The following is a 24,169-nucleotide window of genomic DNA, read 5'->3' as shown; positions in this document are numbered from 1 at the left end:
ATGTATTAAGAGTCTCCCTGTGTCCAACACTGAATTAGGTTCTGGGAATGCAATTATGACTGAACAGTCTCAGCTTCCACTTTCATAAAGATTCTGGTCCATTTGGCCAAGCAGACAACTAAAGGATAACAGTAGAGTGTGATTACTGCAAAGCTAGATTCCTGCAAGAAGGGCAGAAGCTAATTTATCAGGGCTAGCAATTAACCATTCTGTAGCAATCAATTTTTTTCTGATTCTTAAAATAGGTAGGACAGCGTTCTTTCATATTTTTGAAATAATAGAAATAGCTCACAGTCTCTCATTGCTGTCAGTGGGGAACCTCTGGATTGATGACCTCTGACCTCAGATCTCCATGGTTCCTTGCCCATAGGAACACAGCTGGCAAAGCCACATGCCCTGTATGCTACTATGTCATGGGTCAGAAACCAAACACGTCCCCGCTGGCCCTCAGCTCAAGTCCACAAATGCTTTTTGGGCATGGACTCTGCCAGACCAACAGCTGATATCAGCCCGTGCATACCAGTATGCCCATGTCGAACACTCAGATGCTTCTGGGCCAGTTGGTAAATCAGGCTGCCAGAGCTCTGTCAGTGCCCCCATTGCCTGCCTTAGCTTTTCTCCTGGGCCCCAGTTCCTCCACTGGGACCCAGCATACAAGGAGTTAACACCTGGCAAGACAGGGCCTCCAGGACCTGCTCAGCCACCAGTATGTCCAGTTGGATCAGCCCAGCGGATTGCCTACTGGTTGTTATTTTGTTTTTGTTTTTTAATTAGATTTGATTAAGCCAGGCCAGGCCTTTCCTGGGAGTAGGAGGGTTCTGGTGGAGGATACAGAGAAGACTCTGGCTGGGTCCTTTCCCTCAGGAGGACCAGCCAAATCAGAGACACCATCATAGAGAAAGCTGACATGCCATCCCAGGGGCACACTGAAGTGAAGGGCACTGAGGAGGGGGGTGATGATTTCAAAACAGAGGGCTTTTGGGAGCTAGCCTCTCAGCAGGTCTCAGCAAGGCAGGGGCGATGGGGTAGGCATTCCTGGCTCGGAGCGTCCTTTCAGGCAGTGGGGCCCACTGCTCAGTATGTCCTATCCGCTGCTGGTGTCTGTTTTCCTCCATGACACATCGTTTCCACCAACTGCTAATTACCTCATTTCCTTCAGAGGCTCTGATTGTCATCTACACCCCCTGGCTGAGTTCTTCTGAACCGTGCTAGGGGCCACCTAAGCTCCTCTTCTCCAGTTTGCCCTGGTCACTTGCCCAGTGGATGGTTTCCCAGGCTTCCCTCTTCCGCTCTATAATGCTCAGATAAAGAAAACCATGTCTCCAAGGAATTTCCACAGGCCAATAAAGAGACAAGTGGGGAGTATGTACGGGAGGTTGAGACTCCACTGGTCACTCAATGAACAATGCCTGAGGCCTACTATGTGCTGGGTACTGTGGGCAACATGGGATAGATAGGATGCCTTTTCAGCCCACCGGGAGTATATAGTCTAATGGCAGAGGCAACACCGGTGTGAAAGCAACTCCGAACAGAGGAATCCAAGGTCCATAATGAGGGAAGTACGGCTCCATTCTATGAGGATTCGAGAGGGTAGGCTACATCTAGCTGGGGAATGTCAGCAAGAGCTCTTGGAGCAAGGGACATTGAGAATGGCCTGGAAAGATGGGCAGAGCTTGGACAGGGAAGCAGAAAGGGAAGGGAATTCCAGGTGGGGGGGATAGAAAGGGCAGAGACAAAGTGGGAAAGCACTGAGCAGGCATGGGGAGCTGCAAGTAGCCCCACTGAAGAGGAGCAGTGACAATTGATTCTGGACAGGGGAGTAGACCCAGGTCATAGAAGCTTTGGATGTAGGTTAAGCAGCATAGAATTCTCCTGCGGGGGATCGGGAGCCATGGTGGGTTGCAGGAGAGGAGAGACACAGTCAGAGTTGTGCTTGGTGAAGGACGTGGTGGGGATCATCCTCCTGTTCCCCTAGGTGTCTTAGGACCTACCCAGAGGGGCCTCCAGCCTTGCTCAGGGTGACTCATGTGTATCCTTGCTTTCTCTTGTGCTTTAAGGCCCTTGCTGAGATGCTCAAGGAGAACAAGGTGTTGAAGACACTGAATGTGGAATCCAACTTCATTTCTGGAACTGGGATCCTGCGCCTGGTGGAAGCCCTCCCATACAACACTTCTCTGGTGGAACTGAAAATTGACAACCAGGTGAGATGGGCAAGGGTCTCCTCCGGTCTGTTACTACATGCAGCTCGCTGGCCTGCAGTTTTCCCATGCTGCTGAATGGAGCTGAGATTGCTGATGATAGAAGCTCAGAGCCCAGCTTTGAGGCACCTCCAAGGTCCCCAAAGTTCAAACCCTCTATCATGCTCACCTTCCTTCTTCATGGCTCCCACTGTGTGCTCTTCCAGTTCTGCTTGAGTCCCTCTTATGATGGGGGACACACTTCTTACCAACATCATCACTTCCATTCTTAGGCAATGAACACATTCTTCCTTATATCCAGTAGAAGTCAGCTCCCTGTAAGTCCTGTTTGTTGGGCTTAGCTCTGTTTTCTGTGCAACATCTGTTGCACAGATCTCATGAACCACTAAGCTCTCCTTCTCCAGGTTAGAATCCCAGTTTTCTTCATTCGCCCCCATTCAGTGGGGCTTTTGAGTTTCCTCACCATTCAGATTACTCTCTAAGCAAATTCCAGTTTGTCTTTATTCTTATGGAGTTACTGTTTCTCTGTAACTTCTGTGGGTCAGTCATTTATCTGCAGAGCCACTCTTTCAACTCTGACTTTCTAAGAGGATGCTAATAACAATATCTTATATGTTACATGTGTTGAGGGTCTCCTGTGGGCCAGGCTCTGAGCTACACATCTGACATCCGTCATCTTTGATCTTCACAACAACGCTACAGAATGTGGGTATCATCAGTCTCAGTTTTCAGAAAACAGTCCAGACAGGCCAAAGATAAGCCCCCTTTTTAGGGTCATAGGGTCAGCATTTAGGAAGCAGGATTTGAATCCAGGTCTCCTTGACTCTAAAACTCGCACTTCTTCCAGTGTAGCATGTTGCTTCTGATGTTAAAATGGTTTCTTTTTTATGAATGGGGACTCAGTTGTTTTTTTCCACTACATGAAATTTTTTGCTGAATGGTTGTATAAATGTATGCATGAGAAAAAGATTGGAATGAAATATTACAAAATTCTAAACAGTGGTTATATCTGAGTGAGACTGTCACAAGTTTTTAACTTTTTTATTGTAAAATACGGCAAACATACAGAAAACTGCATAAAACTTAAATGCATAACTTAAGGAATCAAAACAGGCATGTAACCCCTGTCCAGGTCAAGAAACAAAACATTACCAACTTCCAGAAGACTTTGAGCGTCCCTTCCCCAACCATAACCCTTTCAAACCCATTCACAACTTGCTCCCCACTCACTTTCATGCCTCCATGCCTTTTCCTCCTTGTGGAATGTCCTCCCCTGCCTCTACCCTCTTCTCTGCCTTCTGGGTTTAGTTGAGGCTTCTCTTTATCTTAGTGGTGTTCTAGAGACAGCTTGAACCAGCTTGCAAGAGCTGATTGTGGATATCTCTTCCCGAGACCAACGATGGCACATCAGGTGGGAGTATTTACACTATGGAAATTGGCAAATAGGCACATCATGCATCAGGGCTTTTTTTTTTCTTTGAGATCCGGGTTACTACTGTCTTCTCCCACTAGTCTGCCATAGCTCCTCCAAACCTCTGCCCAAAGAGAGTTAGATACCTCTTCCTCTGGGCTCCCCTAGCACCGTGGCTTCCCTTGAGCTTCCCAGAAGCTGGTGCTATGTCTGAGGCATCTCCTTATCTCAGTGCCCCACTCAGGACCTCGCCCTTCAAGGGTGCCTGGTAAGTTAGTTTGCCCTGGATGGTCGTGCATATTGTTCACAGCACAATGAGGCAGCAGAGAGCAAAATTCAACCCGGAATCCACTCTCCGAGCTGTGTGCCTCAGTATGGGGCTTTGTTCACCCAGAGAGGGCACTTTTTCTAGTTTATATAAAGCAGTCACATGAGGTGGCAGCAGCTGTGTCACGTGCATTTGTTGCATTGGACTCCTTGCATCTCTCGCGTGCCGGTGGTCTTGCTGCTGCCTCGCTCATTCTCAGGCCATCCTTACCCCTACCCCTTCTGCGCCCTCCCTTAGCCATTGCTGACTCTGCACCATTGGAGGCAAGAGGGGCAGAGCAGATGGAACAAAGGCATGCAGCATGCTTGGCAGCAGCTCTGGGCCAGGCCCTGGGATTGGCTACTTATGTGAATCCCGGCCTGGCCTGGCAGGAAGTCAGGGTCTACCCATAGTCAGCTGAAACTTAACTCCCAGGGCAGAATGGCAGCCAAAGAGGACTGGGATCACTGGCTTCAGGTCACTGTGGTGGCAGCTGCCAGGGAGTTGCCCCTTCCCTCCACACGCTATCCCCCCAGAGTCCAAGATGGGGCCCATGCTAACCATTGCCCTTGCCTTAGCTGAACACCCGGGTTCAAAAACATTCACTTCCTTGAGCCTCACTTTCCTTGCTTGTAAAATGGGGATTATAAGAATCTCTGCTTCTAAGGAGATAACAGATGTAAACTCTGAAGTTGTTAACTTCTAGAATTACTGGGAAGGTGATCTAGGGGATTCACACGCTATTCTAACAGTTGATTTCCTGAGCAGGTTATCATGAGCCAAAACCGGACTGGGTACTTTGTGTCTATTATCTAATTTAATGTTCACAAAGACTCTGTAAGTGGCATTACAACCCATCCCCATATCACAGATGAGGAAACTGAGTGCCAGGCAGGCTATGCAGCCTGCCCAAGGCCACACAAGAAGCAAGAGGGGCAAGATTCAAACCCAGGTCTGTGTGACCCCAGAGTCCATGTATAATGCTATGCCTGTCTGGGTTCTTGAAGCAGCTGTAGTTTCATGTGATGTCAGCCTGGCTTTTCTCATCTGTCCTCTGGCCTGGGGCCTGAGCACTGGTCAGCACCACCCCCATCCAATGAGCCTCTTTTCTGGTTCATCTCGACATTCTGATGAATGCTGGCTGCTTGCCAGGACTGTGCTGGGCTGTGTGTGGGACTGAGGCTCCAGGTCTGCCCTCCAGAAATTTCCTCACTAGATGGGAGGAAAGATGTTTGCAGAAATGACCATCATACCAGGTGCTCCAGCAGCCAGACAGTGGGCTGTGAGGTCCATCAGAGGGAGCAGTCTCAGTCAGGAATAGGGATCAGGGAGGGTTGCTTGGAGGAGGCAGATTTTGAGATTAACCCTGACTTCCCACCCACAGGGTGAAAAGTATCTCAGGTGACATGGAGGCCATGGCATCCCAGGTGCAGAGAGGAGTGGGGAAAGCCATGGAGCCCATCCACACAGGCTCACAGTACCCCCAGAGGAAAGCCAGAAAGGGGATTAGAAGTCAGAGAGCTTTGAATGGGTAGGTTTAGGGAAAGTGGGCTGTGGCTGTGCTCTGGGAAGATGGTTCCAGCTGGATGGGAGGGGACTGGGGGCAAGGAGAGGGTATCAGGGCCCAGGAGATCAGCCAGGGGCTATGGCCCCCAGGACCAGGGGGCTGTGGGGAGGTGCTCCTGCCTAACTGGAGTTGGGTCCAGCAGGGGAGGGGCTGAAGGCAGGTCTCAGGGAGGGGCCTCTGCTGACTCAGGCTCAGGAGGAGGCCACCTGTGCCTCCCCTTCAGGTGTCCCAGCCCCACTGGGGGGAGGCAGGGCAGTGTGACACAGAGGAGGTGGTGAGTGGCATTTGATTTATTCCTTTATTCCTCATTCCTGGTTAGTCACCGAGGTCCTCGGAGACGGGAGCTTTTTCCTCAGTCCTGTGCTTATAACCTGTGGCAGCAAGTCTCTGTCCTTTTTTCTCCTTATACGGCCAGGGAAAGGGACTTGGGGAGTTCTGCCCAGGGTGACACGGTGCTGGCTCAGGACGCAGTTTGGGAACCAGGACTTTGAAGCTGTTTGTTGACTCAAAGAGTCTATCTCCAGCAATGTTCTGTTGCCGCCTGCAATTGCGCCAAGACCACGATGAATTGGAAAAGGGCAGAGCAGGCCCCAGAGCCAGAAGGCACTGAGACAACGTCTAGCCCAGTCCTCCTTTCACAGGCAGGGAGACTGAGGATGAGAGAAGGGATGGGACTAGCCCGAGGCCACGGGCCAGGTTAGTGGCAGAGCTGGGTTGGAGCTGCAGTATCCTGGCTGCACTGATGGATGGATGGGAGAGACCCTGTGGGCCCCGAGGGAGCCTGCAGGCCCGGCCCAGGCCAAGCAGGCCATCTCCATGCATGGCTTCTCTGCTGCTCTCACCAAATTCTCCAAAATCCCCACAGAGCTGCTCTTCCCCAGGACCCCCAGGGCACAGGGGGACCCTGCTCCCCAGGCCAGACAAGGCCTGGGGTGAGCCCCACAAATGAGAATATGTATAATGTCTGGGGTAGTGGCCGCTTCCCCACTTTTTATTCCAATATTTGACAATGAGGATGTACGTAATATTTTGAAGATAAGTTAAAGTAGATGGATTGTGCTGTCTTGTTTTCCCAGATTGGATGATTTGTGTCTGGCCTTTTTTACTCAACATTGTGAGTGTATCAGTTATCTGTAGCTGTGTAACAAATTATCCCCAAATATAGCAACTTAAACAGCCTCAGAGTCCTGGCATAAAACAACAATAAACATGTATTAACTCACCATTTCTGAGGGCCAGGAATCCAGGAGCAGTGTGGCCGGCTGACTTCGCCCAGAGCACATGACCCAAGGTGGAAGAACTGCTTCCACCGTGGCTCCCTCATGGCATGGGCAGGAGACCTCAGCACCTTGTTGTGTGCACCCGGCCTAGGGCTGTTGGAATGTCCTCACAATATGGCAGCTAACTTCTCCCAGAATGAGCGAGTCAAGGCAGAGAAAGAAGAAAGCCTCAAATGCGTTTTATGACCCAGCCTCAGAAGTTACGCAAAGTCATTTCCACCATATTCTATTTATTAAAAGTGAGTCACAAAGCACAACCCACACTCAAGGGGAAGGAAATCAGGCACCACCTTTTGGAGGGAGGACGATCAAAGAATTTTGCAGATATTAAGTCATCATAGTAAGAATTATCTGTATTATTTTGTGTCACAGGAGTTGTCCAGAAAGACCTCTGTAACTAGCAAAGCTACCCCAGGATGGAGCAGGTACCTCAAAGGGGGAGGAGTTCCAATCCTGGGGGTGTGTAAACAGCTGGGAGATGGAGGGAATTTTAATGTCAATTAGGGTTTGGGACTCTGGAATTGGACAACATAATTCCGAGAGCTCCTTTCTGTTGTGTTTTGAAGTATTCCCAGTTGTCCACATCATCTGGGAATGGCCAGAATTGGCCCCATCAAATGTCTAAAGTGAGATTCTTTGGACATTTGACATCCAAAGTGAGCACATGTTCCTGGTGCTTCTGGCTAGAAAGGGGGCCACAGAGCTACCGGCTCTAGGATACAGCTTGTAACACCTAAGGTGCTGGTTGGTCATTTTGTTCAAAAGCAAATCTGATCTCTTTCTCATCAGATGGGTCATGCTCTGACACGGTAAAGGTGTGAGGACACACAGCTGTCACACACTGCTGAAGGGCACGCCGACTTTTACATCCTTTAGGCAGAGCAGTCTCAATTTTAATTTGGAAGTGCCTATCTTTCAACCCAGCCATTCTGATTTCCGTGGGGAGCCTGAGGAATTCCCCCTCCCACCCCTGCCACTGCCACGTTGTTTGTAACAGGAAAAAACGGAAGTAACCTAAATATCCATCTACACCAGGGCATCCCGTGAAGCCAATGGAAGGAATAAGGTCATTCTCTGTGTACTGACTTGGAAAGAGCTCTGTAAAATATTAAATGAAGAAGGCAGGCTGGGCATGACAGCTCATACCTGTAATCCCAGCACTTTGGGAGTCCAAGGAGGGAGATCACTAGAGACCAGGAATTCAAGACCAGTCTGGTCAACATAGCAAGACCCCATCTCTGTTAAAAAAAAAATAAAGGAAATTCTCCAGGCATGGTGGCACATGGCTGTAGTCCTAGCTACTTGGGAGGCTGAGCAGAAGGATCACTTGAGCGCAGGAGTCGGAGGCTGTAGTGAGCTATGAGTGCACTGCTTTGCACTGCTGCACTCTAGCCTGGGCAACAGAGTGAGACCCTGTCTCCAAAAAAATAAATAAATAAATAAAATAAAAATAAAATGAAAAAGGCAAGTTGCAGAACAGTAAGTATAGTATGAATTCATTTAAAGAAGAAACAAGTACCACAAAACAAAACAAACCCCTGTACATTTCTGTCATATACTTCATGCATAGAAACACAACTCACTGACCATGGTGGTTACTTCTACAGAAAGGGGTGGGACTGGGAATAAATGGGGTGAGGGAGACTCTTTTATTTTACTCAATCTGTGTTAGTATCACTTGAATTTTTAATAATGAGGTTATATTTATTCACAAGTGGTTTATTTACTTCTCAAGCAAATCTGAAGGGGAACAAGAGTTCTTCCCCAACCACCCTGTCCCTGGCTCTGCTGCCCAGAGACTGTTGCCAGTCCGGGCATGACCAAGCCCATGGTCTCTCCCCCTTTACATACTTCCAGGCACAGGCGGCTCACTACCCTACCAGGCAGTTCCTCAGTGTGTGGACACTTCAGACGGTCAGAGGCAATCCTCCATGCTGAGCCAAACACCATCTGCCCGTAGTTCCTCTCGTCAGTCCTACTTCTGCCTCTGATCATTCTCAGAGGCACTTAAGTGAGGTGGAAACCAGCACAGACTCTGGAGCTGACTGCCTATGTTCAAATCCTGGTTCTGCAAGTGACCCATTCTGGGATTAGGGAAAATTTTCTTAATACCACTGTGCTTCATTTTTCTTGCCTATAAAACGAGAATAATGAGGATGGGCATAGGGGTTCATGCCTGTAATTCCAGCACTTTAGGAGGCCAAGGCGGGTGGATCACTTGAGGTCAGGAGTTCAAGACCAGCCTGGCCAACACGGTGAAACCCCATTTCTACTAAAAATATAAAAGTTAGCCGGGCATGGTGGCACTACTCAGGAGGCTGAGGCAAGAGCATTGCTTGAACCCAGAAGGCAGAGGTTGCAGCGAGCCGAGATCGCACCACTGCATTCCAGCCTGGGCGAGAGACCAAGACTCTGTCTCAAAAAATAAATAAAATAAAATAAATGAAAATAATGATAGTAGTACATATTCCTTGGATTGATAGGAGAAAATGAACTAGCTTTCGTAAAATGTTTATGACATTGTTTGGCACGCAGTAATCACTAAATAAGTTACTTGAAAAATAAGGAAGAGAACTGGTTTTTAGTCCTGGCTCCCTAGCCACTGCTTCTCTCATCTATAAAATGATTGAGTCCTTTTAGTCTCAGGGTCCCCGGAGTCAGAGAAGGATGAAGCTTCTTTGACATCTTAAGGCTTATTGTAAGATGTATGCACATGTTCTATTTTACTCCCTAGTGTAAAAAGAATGGGGTTTGGTCTGAGATGAACACTCCTGGAAGATCATGATTATCTAATGGAATCCTGTACCTTGTCGCACACACCCAGACACATCTGTGTGTATCCCAGGATATTGGACACTAATGTGAGAACTGGGCCTACAGGAACCTCTGCAGTCCTTCCAGCCCCAGGTCAAGGTCAAACCTTGGCTCTGTCATGAATAAGTCGAGGGAGCATGGTTCAGCTTCCATCTACGCATGAGTTCAGTTTACCCATCTCTAAGCTGGCTCTTGCCTGCCCTGCTCACCTCCCAGGGATGTAGACAGGTTGAATGGGGCAATGCGTGTCAAGGGGCTTTGTACTCTGCACAAAGCATCAACTTTGCAGAGGCAGCCCTTGAAGTCCCTGGTAGCCCCTTCACTCAGGGGAGACCAGTACTTTCTGAGACTAGCCCATCCTGAGTTTTAGCAGGGCATTTCCAGCAAGTGACCTCAAAGCGAGGCAAGGGTTCCTGGTAACTGGGTAGGGTGGGTAGAGGAGCTGCCAGTTCCTTCTTGGGGCCTCAAATGGTTGCTGTACCATCTCCAGGCCAAAACAGCCAGATTCCAGAGCTGTGCTGAGTCCTCCAAGGACAGACCTAACCTCTTCCCGGCATTCTTAGGATCCTTGCCAGAGGGGCCGGTGGAATTTCACCAGTGTCCCTCTGCCTGCTGTGGCCAGCTTTCTGAGCCCAGTCTGAACCTAGATGAGCTCTGGTGAACTCAGAATACCTGGGGGGAGTTCTCAATCAAGAGTCTCAGCTGCAATTCGTGCTTGTCCATGTGGATACTGGGCTGATGCCCCCTCTAGCCCTCCCAAGCATGTTTCTATTTCCTCCATTCAATTCAATTCCACACACCTTGACTGAGAGAAACTGGGTACTATGTCTTACCCGGGAGCTCATGGTCTACAGCAGCACTGTTCAGTAGAACTTTCTTTGATGATGGAACTGTTCCGTATCTGCACTAACCAACATGGTAGTCTCTAGCCAGTGGCTATTTGTTTGTTGGTTTTTGTAGTGACGAATTTTCTCTATATTGCCTGCCCAGGTTGGTCTCAAACTCCTGGTCTCAAGTAATCCTCCTGCCTCAGCTTCCCAGAGTGCTGGGATTATAGGTGCGAGCCACTGCGCCCGGCCACCAGCGGCTATCAAGCACTAGAAATGTGGCTAATAGGACTGAGGAACTGAACTATACATCGTTTTCATTTTAATTATTTAGATATATAGAGCCATATGTGACTAGTAGCTACTGTAGCTACTGTATTGGACAATACAGTTCTAATTGGTGAGACAGCTAGAGGCCGGTGACTCAAGTAAGGCAGATGGACTCTGCTAGGTGTAGGGAGGGACATCCAATGTACACTTGAGTGTGGAATGGGGAGAGATCATTTCCTGGGGTCAGGATCAGGAAAAGCCTCATGGGGAGGGGGAATTTGCAGTGCATATTAAAGCAATAGGGATATACATACAGGGAGGCTAAAAGCATTCCACGTGGAGGCACATAAGCTTTTAGGAGTAGACCTCTGTCTGCACCAGGTGCCATTATCAGACTGCCAGAGATAAACAGGCTGAGTAAGGAAGGAGAGAGAGAAGGAAAGCAAGGAATCATTTGTGAGGGCCTTGAGTGCCAGGCTGAGGAGATGGGGCTCCGTCCTGTTGGCTTAGTGGGGGACTGAGCTGAGATCATGCAAGTGGGGCACAAGGCAGGGTCTGGAACACAGTAAATAGCAGCAATTCTTGGCAATGGGGAGCCATTAGAGGTGGTTGTGTATTTCTGTTTGGTTTCTATTTCTGTTTTTTTTTTTTTTTTAATTATTAAACGTTTAAAATTTGGGGATAATTACAGACTAGTATGCAGTTGTAAGAAATAATACAGAGGAGTCGAGTGTGGTGGCTCACACCTGTAATCCCAGCACTTTGGGAGGCTGAGACGGGTGGATCATTTGAGGCCAGGAGTTCGAGACCAGCCTGGCCAACATAGTGAAATCCTGTCTCTACTAAAAACACAAAAAATTAGCTGGGTGTGGTGGCACATGCTTGTAGTCCCAGCTACTTGGGAGCCTGAGGCAGGAGAATCACTTGAACCTGGGAGACAGAGGCCGCAGTGAGCCAAGATTGCACCACTACACTCCAGCCTGGGCAACAGAGTGAGACTCTGTCTCAGAAAAGAAAGAGGAAGAAAGGAAGGAAGGGAGGGAGGAAGGGAGGGAGGGAAGGGAGGGAGGGAGGGAACAGAGAGGTCCCTTGTACTCTATGGAGTTTAGGTGGGAACTGTAGTTTTATATCACAGCAAGGATAGTAACATTGATACAGTCAAGATACAAAATATTTCCATCACAGGGATCGCTCATATTCCCCTTTTGTAGTCAAGCTCACTTGTCTCTTCCTCCTGCCTCCTTAATCCCAGGCAACCACTAACCTGTTTTCCATTTTAATATTTTGTCATTTAAAGAATGTTATATATATGATGTTATCTAAATGAAAGTCATATGCTATGTAGCCATTTTGGACTGGCTTTTTTTCCACTTGGCATAATTCTATGGAGACTCATCCAGGTTGTTGCGTGTACCAATAGTTTGCTCCTTTTCACTGGTGAGTAGTATTCCACGGTGTGGATGTACCATGGTTTGTTTGACCACTCACCTGTTGAAGGACGTCTGGGTTGTTTCCAGGTTTGTCTGTTACATATAAAGGTGCTATAAACATTCATGTACAGATTTTATGTAAACATATGTTTTAATTTCTCTGGGATAAATATCCAGGAGTCCAACTGCATTTTAAGAAACTCAACTCTTGTGCACAGTGTGCCATTTTCTAGACCCACCAATAGTTTATGAGTAAGCCAGTTTCTCTACATTCTCACCAACATTTGGTGTTGTCGCTAATTTTTATTTTAGAGATTTTGTTAGGTATGTAGTGATATCTCATTGTGATTTTGATTTGCATTTCTGTGATAGGTCATGATGTTGAACATCATGTCATGTGATTATCTGCAATATGTACATTCTCTTCAGTGAATGTCTCTTCATACCTTTTCCCCATTTTCTAATTTTTTTTTTTTACTGTGAAATTTTTTCTAATTGACATGTACTTCACACACCACACGATTCATCCTTTTAAAAGGTACAATTCAGTGGGTTTTGATGTATTCACAAGGTTCTGCAACCATCAGCACTATCTAATTCTAGAAAATTTTTATCACTCAGAAAAGAAACTCTGTACCCATTAGCTCTCATTCTGCTTTTATCCCCTCCCCCAGCCCCTGGCAACCACTAACCTCCTTTCCATCACTATGGATTTGCCTCATCTAGACATTTCATATCAATGGAATCATACAATATATGGCTTTGTGTCTGGCTTCTTTCATTTAGCACAATGTTTTCCAGGGTCATTCGTGTTGTATAATAGCACATATCAGAACTTTATTCCCTTTCTAGCTGAGTAATACTCCACTGTAAGGATCTACCATGTTGTGTGTATCCATTCATCAGATGGTGGACGGTTGGGTTGTTTCTTCTTTTGGCTATTCTGAATAATGCTGTTATGAGCATTCATGAACAAGTTTTCATGTGGACTTATGTTTTCATTTTCCACCCAGGAGTGGAATTGCTGGGCCATATGGTAGCTCTATGTTTAACTTTTTGAGGAACTGCCAAACTGTCTTTCAAAGCAGTGACACCATTTTACATTCCCACCAGCAACGTATGAGGGTGCCACTTTCTCCACATTCTTGTCAACACTTGTTACTGTCTGTCTTTTCTATTACAGTCATCTTAGTGCGTGTGAAGTGGAATCTCATTGTGGTTTGATTTGCATTTTTTGAATTATTGATGATGAGCACTTTTTCATACATTTATTTGCCATTTTTATCTTCTTTACAGAAATGTCTATTCAAATCCTTTGCCCATTTATAAATGATTTGTGTTTTTACTGTTGAGTTCTAATAGTTCTTTATATATTCATATTTAAATCCTATATCTACCAGATATTTTACAAATGTCAATACAAAATATTTTCCCGTTCTTTGAGCTGTCTTTTCACTTTCCTGTGTCCTTTGAAGCACAAAAGTTTTAAATTTTGATGAAGCATAACATCTGTTTTTTCTTTTGTTGTTTGTGCTTTAGGTGTTGCATCTAAAAAACCATTGCCAAGGTCACAAAAAACTTACACCTATGTTTTCATCATAGTTTCATAGTTTTAGCACTTACATTTAGGTCTTTGATCTATTTTGAGTTAATTTTTATGTATTGTTTGTAGTGTCTAAATTCGTTCTTTCACATGTGGATATCTAGTTGTCTCATCACCATTTCTTGAGAAGATAATTTTCCCCCATTGAATTGTCTTGATGTTCTTTTGAAAAGAAATTGTCTGTAGATGTGTGGGTTTATTTCTGGACTCTCAATTCTATTCCATTCATCTATATATCTACCTTATGCCAGTACCACAAAGTCTTAATTACTGTAGCTTGGTAGCAATTTTGAAATCAGGAAATGTGAGTTCTTCAACTTTGTCCCTCTTTTCCAAGATTGTTTTGGCTATTCTGTGTTCCTTTCATTTTCATGTGAATTTTAGGATCAGCTTGTCTATTTCTGAAAAAAAAAAAAAAAAAAAAAAAAAAAAAGGCACCTGGAGTTTTGATAAGGATGGCATTGACTCTTTTAATCAATTTGGTAATATTGCAATATTAACAATATTAAGTCTTCTGATCCATGAAGACTTAAGATCCATAGGATGTTTTTATATTTATTTAGGTCTTCTTTAATGTATTTCAGTGTTGTTTTGTAGTTTTCAATATACAAGTCTTTACTTATATATACAGTCATACACATACTTCTTTTGTTAGATTTATTTCTAACAAAAGAAGTTAGAATTAGTATTTTATTCTTTATGGCCATGCACAGTGGCTCATGCCTGTAATCCCAGAACTTTGGCTGAGGCAGGTGGATCACCCGAGGTCAGGAGTTTGAAAGCAGCCTGGTCAACATGGCAAAACGCTGTCTCTACTAAAAATACAAAAATTAGCCAGGTATGGTGGTGCACGCCTGTAGTCCCAGGTACTCAGGAGGCTGAGGCAGGAGAATTGCTTGAACCCAGGAGGCGGAGGTTGTGGTGAGCCGAGATCGCACCACTGCACCCCAGCCTAAACAACAAGAGTGAGACTCTTTTTAAAAAAAAAAAAAAAAGAATTAATATTTGTTATGTTATTATAAATTGAATTATTCTCTCAGGTTCATTTTCAGATTGCTTATTGCTAGTGTATAGAAATACAACTGATTTTTGTGTATTGATCTTCTATTCTGTAATTTTGCCAAATTCACTAATTTTTTTTTTTTTTTTTTTTGAGACAGAGTCGCATTCTGTCACCAGGCTAGAGTGCAGTGGTGAGATCTCTGCTCACTGCAATCTCTGCCTCCCGGGTTCTCCTGCCTCAGCCTCCCGAGTAGCTGGGACTACAGGTGTGCACCACCACGTCCAGCTAATTTTTGTATTTTTATTTTTTTTAGTAGAGACGGGGTTTCACCATGTTGGCCAGGATGGTCTTGACCTCTTGACCTCGTGATTCACCCACCTCGGCCTCCCAAAGTGCTGGGATTACAGGCATGAGCCACTGCGCCCAGCCTGAACTCACTAATTTTGTGTAGGAGTGTGTGTGTATTCCTTAGAATTTTCTATATACAACATTATATTATCTGCAAATACAGATAGTTTTACTTTTTCCTTTGCAGTCTGGAAGCATTTTATTTATTTTTCTTGCTTAATTATCCTGTCTAGACCCCCCAGTAAAATGTTGGTGAAAGCAAACATCCTTATCTTGTTCCTAATCTTGGGGGAAAAACTTTCAGTCTTTAATCATTAAGTATGATGTTAGCTGTCTGTCTTTTACAACCTGTTTAAGATTATATTTATGTTTTATTATTTTATTATATATGGTAATAGAAAATCTAAACAATACAATAAGATATAAAGGAGAAAACAAAAACTTTCTCCCCAAATCCTACCATTATCAGTATACTTCAAAGTTTTTTCTCTGCATTATGTACATATGTGGAAAATATAGATAACCTTACATACAAATCACCTATTTTGTAACCAGGGTTTTTTTTTTTCCATTCAATATTGGTTCATGGCCGTCTTTCCATGCTCATGGTCAAAGATTTGCACCATTATTTTAGAGCTGCCCATATTCTATTTAGTAAGGTTGCAGTATCATTTATGTGAGCAACTCTCTTGATGAATTCTTTTTCTTTCAATTTTTATTTATTTATTATTGTTTTCTGGAAACAGAGTCTCACTCTGTCTCCTGGGGTGGAGTGCAGTGGCACAATCTCAGCTCACTGCAACCTCCACTTCCCAGGTTCAAGCGATTCTCCTGCCTCAGCCTCCCGAGTAGCTGGGACTACAGGTGCCCGCTACCATACCTGGCTAATTTTTTTTTGTATTTTTAGTAGAGATGGGGTTTCACCATGTTGCCCAGAGTGCTCTTGAACTCCTCAACTGAGGCAATCTGCCTGCCTTGGCCTCCTAAAGTGCTAGGATAATAGGCATGAGCCACTGGGCCTGGCCTCTTAATGAATTATTTCCCTTTTCCTCCCACTATTATAACTGAGACTGTGATGAACATCCTCATCATATCCTTCCCAACACTGTCGGATCGTTCTGATTTTTTTTCTTTGTATCTTTGTCAGATGCTCACTATAGATTTGGGGGCAGGGAACTAGTAATAATATGATCAGAATTGGGCTTTAGAAAGCTAACTTTGGCATTGTCAACTTACTATGTGATCTTGGGAAAACCCTTTTTCCTTCTCTGGGCCTCACTTTTTTCATTTATGATTTGAAGAGACTAAATTACTGTTTATCAAACTTGGGTGCATATTGAAATCTCCTGGGAAGTTTTTAAAAACACAGCCATCAGAGTCCCACTGCCCAGAGATTCTGATTCAGATAGTATGGGGTGTAACCTAGACAGCAGGATTTTAAAAGTCTCCTTAGGACTAGATGATTGAAGGTCCTCCTTCAAATATTCTTCTGTCGTGGAGCTCTTACTTGGGCACCTGCTCAGAGAGAGGCTGTTGTAAAGCAGTGAAAAGATCTGTTCTTGGCATCCAGCAGACCTGAATGTGAATCCCAGCTCATTTGCTCCTGGCTGTGTGACCTTTCAACCTCTTAAACTTCCGTTTCCCTACCTTGGAGAGGAGGCCAAAATCCCCTCCCACTACTCAAGAGTTTCCGCAGGTAAACGTGGTTTAGGCACCGTACACGTGGAATGAGTGGTGATTATTGTGTTTTTGTTTTGTTTTGTTTTGTTTTGTTGACCAAAGAGCCAGCCCCTGGGCAACAAAGTGGAAATGGAAATCGTGAGCATGTTGGAAAAAAACGCAACGCTTCTCAAATTCGGCTACCACTTTACCCAGCAGGGACCCCGGCTTCGGGCATCCAACGCAATGATGAACAACAATGACCTTGGTGAGTAGAAATATACTCCCTGCCCTGCCCACAGACCTGTTATTCCCTCCACCTGTGCTGGGGATGTCAAGGAAAATTCTGTAGATGCCTCTCTGAGTCTTCTTGAGCCTTGATTTTCACACTGATCACGTCTTCCTTGTTTTCTGTGTTTGTACCTCATCTCCACCCTAGACTATGAACTCCTTGACTTTAGGAGCTAAGTCTGAGTCCTCTCCTCCTCAAAGCACAGCTCAGCACAGGCTGGGCCCAGAGCACACGTAAGTGTGTTCGCAGAAGGAACTGAAATTTGGGAGGGCACAAGGCTCCCTGGGAGTATTTCCTCTTCTGAATACCCTTCTCTGAACTCATGGCGTCCTCTCCAGGTCACACAGTCTAGATTTAGCCCCAAATCCCAAAACTACCTTCCAACAGGACTACCAAAATCCTGAGCCTAGGAGACTTCACATTGATTTTAAGGTAAAAGTTAAAAACATCAACTTCATAGTAAAGTAAAAGTAGGGTATATTAATTTAATCTCAATTAAAGGCATAGTTTTCTTCTAAAAGGGAAAGTAATTATGAAGGAGACATCAGGAAATGTTTAAAAAGAAAAAAATTTAAGAAAATGAAAGTATCACAATATTTTTTGATGATGAACACTTATACCTATATGAACAAATAGGCATATAAGTCAACTGAATGAAAAGTTTGAGCAATCATGATCTTACTTGCAGATGCCAGTTGTTCACAAGCTCTGTATAGTTATCGCTTATGTATATTCCTGCTGGCTGCCAAAAAAGAATTTGATATAGCATTCAACAAACGGAGTGTGACTGACAAGGCTATAGGAAAACAAGAGGGGAAAAAACCAAGAAAAGCAGTAGGTCTATATCATTAACATGAATGATGATTATATTCAGCCCTGAGTTTCCTAGAACCAAGGCAGGAGGAAGCCAAACCAAGTTATAGTATTCTTATCACAGAAGAGAAGGAAGCATAATGAGTTTGAACAATAACAAAAAAAAAGCTTCTTTCTGGGACTAAATTGTGAAATAAACTTGTGTTTTAAAGGACAGCGTCTTCAGTGAGTTTTTCATCAGGTTCAAACCTGCTCTACACAATGGTTTCCAATCCTCAATAAAACGCAAAGAGCTTAATACGAATGTTCCACTCAAAGTATGTCACTTCCTGGTGATTTATCTGAGGCCAGGTCACTACCTGGAAGCCCTCGAAGAATGGAGATGAGTGCGGAGGGGTGTATGCTCAAGGCAGGTGTGCACAGACCCCACATGCGCAGATAACCACAGGACTACACACACTCACACACACACACTTTAGATTGAGTTATTAAATTCCACAAACATATACCAAAGTTCTATAGGTTCCTGCTTATAAGGATGTCACAGCCCAGGAGCTATTCATTCATTGCTCACTCCAAGTGCCACTATTTTCTAGAGCCTCAGGTTTAGAGAAGCTCATTTTAAAAAATGTCCACATAGTCTTGGTTTATCAGAAGTGTCCTTACTTAAAATAAGAACGAACACAAATAAGAATCATAATTATTATATTGTACCACAGATGTCACAGCTAAACTGAATTGTTGGAGAAGGACAGCAATGAAGCCTCTGTTGGTCCAGGTGTGATCTGGCTGCAGTACCAGCATGGAGAAGCCTTGAGTTTCTACTCTATGTGCAATAATCTCTTATTTGTTTCCCTCTCAGTTAAGTTTCTTCTGTGCCCCTTGGCTCCTATCTCTGGGCTAACCCAGTTTTTGTCCTCCAATGGCATGATGGTCTGGAGGTCTTGTTTCTGGGGACAGAGGCTCTAGATGAGCAGAGGTCACAGGTGCTGCAGGGGGATACCAGAATCATCTAGGAGTTGGACAAAATGGCCTTTGAAAATTCCCAGTCCTGTGAATCTGAGAGTCCAAAATTCAGGCCTGACTCCCATCACCAAGAACTTTCAGAGGCCATTGTAAGAATGTAGAATGGTAGAGCCAGGAGGACTTAGAGCTTATCCCTCCAGCTCCCTTAGAAAGAAACTGGAGCCTGGAGTGGGGGTAGGGGTCTAGGCAGCAGCTCAGTCAGGTCACACCAGCTGTTAGTGACAGTAAGTATTTTCTGGGCAACTTTTGTGTGCCTAGGACCGTGCTAGGTGATAATCAGAGGTAGCAGAAAGGCTACCTCTGACTGAAGAAGCTTTATAACCTTTTAGGGGGAAGAAAAATACTCAAAGGCATGCCTAAAAATTCAAGAATGCCTACAAATTCTATGTAAACAAAGTGAGGAAATGATTTATGGAGACAGAGGCCAGTTAGGCAAAGCATCCTGGTTGGGGATGGGGCTTTAGCCAGCCTTGAAAGGAAGAGATAGGTTGATGGAGGAGGTCAAGAGGCATCCCTCTGGGGGTTCTAGAAGTATTATGAAGTAGTGCTGGGGGTACAAAGGAGAGACAGAAGGATCTAAAAGAACTGGAGGAACTGTTATAAGGAGTAAGAGCTAGAAGGAAAAATAGGAGTTCACAAAGAAGGACGGGAAGAGCATTCCCAGCAGAGGGAACAGCATGAGCAAAGGCAGGACAACTGAAAGTATATGGGATGTTCACAAGGAATGGGACTGGGTAGGTGTGTGGGTGGCTGCAGCCCAAGGCCTTTAATGTCAAGCTCAGGGACCTGGTGATGGAAGCAGGCGGGAAGCAGAAACTGTGGCAGTTTCCTGGATGGTGATGCCAGGTGATAAAAATGGGCCTCTGGGTTACCCCAGGGAACTGTGGGCAGCTGCTCCCTTGGGGTTTCCTACAGAAGGAATTAGAGATGAATCATCTCAGTGATTACAGGGAACAGGGTGCTACTTGGTGATGTAGGATCTCTAGCTTTAAAATGAAATTTGCGCCCATCTGCTAATTTTTCTAAGAGAAATGTTTGTTTATGGCAGTGCATCAGCTTCCTCCTGACTTTACAACAGATTATTTGCATCCTACGTTAATGCCACAATGAAGTAGACAGACTTCATGTTTTCCAACTGAATATTTGTATCGTAAAAGCCTCCTGCCAGCTCCTCCTTGGGAGTGAGGCTGTTAGCAGGCCTGGCAGCAGGGAGCACAGATTGGGAAGCGAGCAGGCCTCTCAGGCCTCCTGCTCACTCTCACCTGCCTCTGCTGGCCCTCTGCCCATGGCTGAGGCCTCTGCAGTACTTGGGCTCCTCCTTGAGGGACATTTGTCCCCAAGGCTATGGGGACAGGGACTGGCTCTGCAGACAGGCTGTATGCCCAGGATGCATCCTGACCAGTGCGTTTTTGGTCCTCCTCACCCTGTGCACCAAGCTCTAAAGAGAGTGTTCCGTGATTGCAGGGCGCCCAGGGAGGAGCTAAGCTGTGGATCCCATCTGCGTTTTCCCACAGCAATACCTCAGATGACTGTCATCTCCACACTATTTATAGCAAAAAGCCAGGCCAAGCATGGTACTCAGGTCCTCTGTATCTGCCACTGCAGCTCTCTCTACTTAGAAAATCTGAATTGCAGCCTCTGAGTTGACAGTTGTGTGGGTTGGGGTATCGTGTGGAAGGACAGTAACGTGTTTAAAAGCAGAAAACATCCCTTCCTGGGAAAGTCACCATTTTACAATATTCTCAGGGAAGACCTTTGCAGCAAGCAGCCCAGACATAGCACACTGCAAAGCAATTTCTAATAAAATGTATTGTCAATTGACAATTTGTAATTGTGTATATTTATGTGATACAAATTGCTGTTATGATTTATGAATACAATGTGGAAAAATTAAGTGAATTAGCATATCATCACCTCAAATACTTTTTTGTGGTGAGAACGTTTATTTTTAGCAATTTTGAAAAGTATAATACACTATTATTAGCTATATTCACCATGCTGTGTAATAGAGCTTTAAAAAACACCTTATTCCTCTTGTCCAACTGAGATTTTTGTATCCTGTGGCCATTATCTCCCCATTCCCCCGCCCACAGCTTTTGTAATGACAATTTTACTCCCTGCTTCTATGAGTTCGATTGTTTTAGATTCCACATATAATTTGTCTTTTTGTGCCTGGCTTATTTCACTTAGTATAATGTTCTCCAATTCCATTCATGTGACTGCAAATGAACAAATTTCTTTTTTTTTTTTTTTAAAGGAAAGGTCGAATCGTATTCCATTGTGCATATATCCCCAGTTTCTTTTCCATTCTTGTTGATAGACACTCAGATTGATTCCTTATTTTGGGTATTGTGAATGATGCTGCAATCAACATGAAGTGAAACATCTTTTCAACTGATTTTAAATATTTTGGGTAAATATCCAGAAGTCGGATTGCTGGATCCCAAATCAGTTTCATCATAGTACCCCAACCTATCTCAGAAAAGGCAGCCAGGCACGGTGGCTCACACCTGTAATCCCAGCACTTTGGGAGGCCGAGGCAGGCGGCTCACTTGAGGTCAGGAGTTCGAGCCCAGCTTGGCCAACATGGTGAAACACTGTCTCTACTAAAAATACAAAAAAATTAGCTGGGCTTGGTGGCAGGCGCCTGTAATCCCAGCTCCTTGGGAGGCTGAGGCAGGAGAATCGCTTGAACCCGGGAGGGGGAGGTTGCAGTGAACTGAGACCACACCATTGCACTTCAGCCTGGGCAACAAGAACAAAACTCCATCTAAAAAAAAAAAAGGCAAGAAAAAAAGAAAAGGCTATTCCTTTCCTCACAGCTACCCAAGCCAGAAATCTGGGCCTGTTCCTAAATGTTGCTTCCATCCCAGTCAGCCAGTCACCTCCTTGCCAGTCCCAGTGTCCTGCCGCATGTTGAGCCCTCATCACACTCATCTCCTCCAACGTCCTCAGGCCCCCAGCTCCTCCAGGGAAGGCACCCCTGGCACTCATCTCAAGTCTCCTTCAAAAGCTTGTGTTGTCACCCCTCCACTCAGAACCATCACTGGGCTCCCATTGCTCTCAGTCAGCCCCTTGAAATGACTCCCAAGTCTTTTAATAGCTGACTCTTTCATGGCACTTACTGTGTGTCAGAGACTGTTCTGAACACTTCCCATCTCATTAGCTCATGTAGTCCTCCCCACAACCAGGTGAGACAGGTGCTATTGTTATTCACACTTTACAAGAAGGAAACAGAAGTCTAGAGAAGTAGGCAATTAACGTTACCCACAATCCGTGGGCAGGACCAGGATTTGAACAATCTGGCTCCAGTGCCTGGGCGCCCCACATTGGGAGATGGTCCCATCAGGACGTCATCTATTGACATCCTCAAGAAGCCATCCCTTTGCCATGTTAGTACCATTCCAGGTAGCCTGAGTGCCCCCAAGTGACCAAGGAAAAACTTACCCTTAGAAAGTCGTTACTTCCAATGCCCCAACCTTCCTATCCTCTACCTTTTTGTTGTTTAAAATTCAGTTGACCTGTTAGCTGCCATCCTGGGAAGGTCTGACCACTTCCTTCTTTATGCCTCTCATACCTCAGAGATCTGCCAGGGCATCTCTAATACTTCATATTTATCCAACAGTAGTTCTCAAATATTGTATATCTTGGTCCCTGTTATGCTGTGTCTTTACTTCTGATTCTTGTGCTTGGCACACAGCACTCAGTACATGCTGCTGAATATTTAAATGAATAGAAAGTGCTTTCCAAAAACATGATGGAAATGTTCAAATTTGGCAAGAAGTGGCAGAGGCGTTCAAGCAGCAGATGGAGGTTGGTCTGGACGACTGGAGAGCCCTTCTGGCTTTCACAATAAAAGGAGTCTCTGGCTCTTGCAATAAGCAGTGAGGAGTTTTTTAAAGAAAGTAAAGAGCAGACAGAATTTAAGGAGGATACTGGGAGACCCAGCTTTTACTCCCAGTTTTGTGACTTATTCGTAACTTGGAATGAGTTACCTCCCTCTCTTGGTCTCAACTTCCTTCATCATCAAAAAGGGAAAAAAATAATACCCGAATAAATGGATGCCTTTCCCTTCTCTCCATCCAGTCCCTGAAAAAGCCAGTGCCAGGTGGCCGGGAGGGGTGGCTCAGGCCTGTAATCCCAGCGCTTTGGGAGGCCGAGGCAGTCAGATCACGAGGTCAGGAGATCAAGACCATCCTGGCCAACATGGTGAAACCCTGTCTCTACTAAAAATACAAAAAAAATTAGCTGGGCGTGGCGATGCATAACTGTAGTCCCAGCTACTTGGGAGGCTGAGGCAGGAGAACTGCTTGAACTCAGGAGGTGGAGACTGCAGTGACCCAAGATTGGGCCACTGCACTCCAGCCTGGTGACAAGAGTGAGACTACGTCTCAAAAAAAAAAAAAAAAAAAAAAAAAAAAAGCCAGTGCCAGGGGAACCGGGAACCACGCACACAGATCTGACCCAGTGTACACAATGACGGCAAGTAATGGAAAAGAACGCCCGCATCAAGCCCTGGAGTCCTTTCTGTTCCCTCAACCACAGGCCAGGGACTTGGATTTCAGTCCTGGCTCTGCTGCCAGCTTTCAGGGACTGGGGCTTTTCTTCTGCAGAGAGATGAAGCTAATCCTCCCTGTGAGAATCAGATGAGAAATGGATATGGAAACCCTACCCACACAAGGCTCAAATCTACTGAGGGAGGCACTGGACTGAGGCTCAAGATGAGTCAAAAGCCTCGGTTCTAGCCAGGCGCGGTGGCTCACACCTGTAATCATAGCACTTTTGAGAGGCTGAGGAGGGGGGGATCACTTGAGGTCAGGAGTTCGAGACCAGCCTGGCCAACATGGTGAAATTCCATCTCTACTAAAATCACAAAAATTAGCCGTATGTGGTGGCAGGCACCTGTAATACCAGCTACTTAGGAGGCTGAGGCAGGAGAATTGCTTGAACCTGGGAGGCGAGGTTGCAGTGAGCCAAGATTGTGCCACTGCACTCCAGTCTGGGTGAGTGAAACTCCATCTCAAAAAAAATAAAAAATAAAAAATAAAGGCTTGGTTACTAGCTTTATTGCTTTAAGAAAGAAATATACCCTCGCTGCCATACTTTCCTTATCCATAAAATGGGAATGGTAACAAACATTCCAGCAGTGTTGGAGGGGCTCCAATGAGGCAATGAGGATGGCCCTGCTGGGCATGCCTGCACAGCTACCATGGAGATGCTTAAAAGTCTGGTTCATGTAAACTCTGTGGTCATGTTGAGCAAACCTCTTGTGCTCTTTGGGTTTTGGTTTCTGTCCCTGCACATCCACCCCTAAGAAGATG

At 45.3% G+C, this 24,169-nt stretch overlaps 1 protein-coding gene across 3 annotated transcripts in view; it reads left to right on the top strand.

The window, feature by feature from the left end:
* TMOD1 (tropomodulin 1) overlaps positions 1-24,169 on the top strand; it is a 93,690-nt gene that overhangs the window by 66,427 nt on the left and 3,094 nt on the right. For 2 of the 3 annotated variants that reach the window (XM_017887563.1, XM_017887564.1), the window contains exons 8-9: positions 2,058-2,201; positions 16,841-16,985. In XM_017887563.1, coding sequence (XP_017743052.1) covers positions 2,058-2,201; positions 16,841-16,985 — 289 coding nt within the window. Of the gene's footprint in view, positions 1-2,057; positions 2,202-16,840; positions 16,986-18,541; positions 20,755-24,169 lie in introns of those variants that run through there. The other variant, XM_017887565.1, reaches the window with a different exon arrangement.

Source organism: Rhinopithecus bieti, unplaced genomic scaffold, assembly GCF_001698545.2.
Source record: "Rhinopithecus bieti isolate Rb0 unplaced genomic scaffold, ASM169854v2 scaffold_16773, whole genome shotgun sequence".
Taxonomy (NCBI): Eukaryota; Metazoa; Chordata; class Mammalia; order Primates; family Cercopithecidae; genus Rhinopithecus; species Rhinopithecus bieti.
Note: the sequence above shows the minus strand (reverse complement) of the source record. Positions and strands in the feature narration are given on the sequence as shown.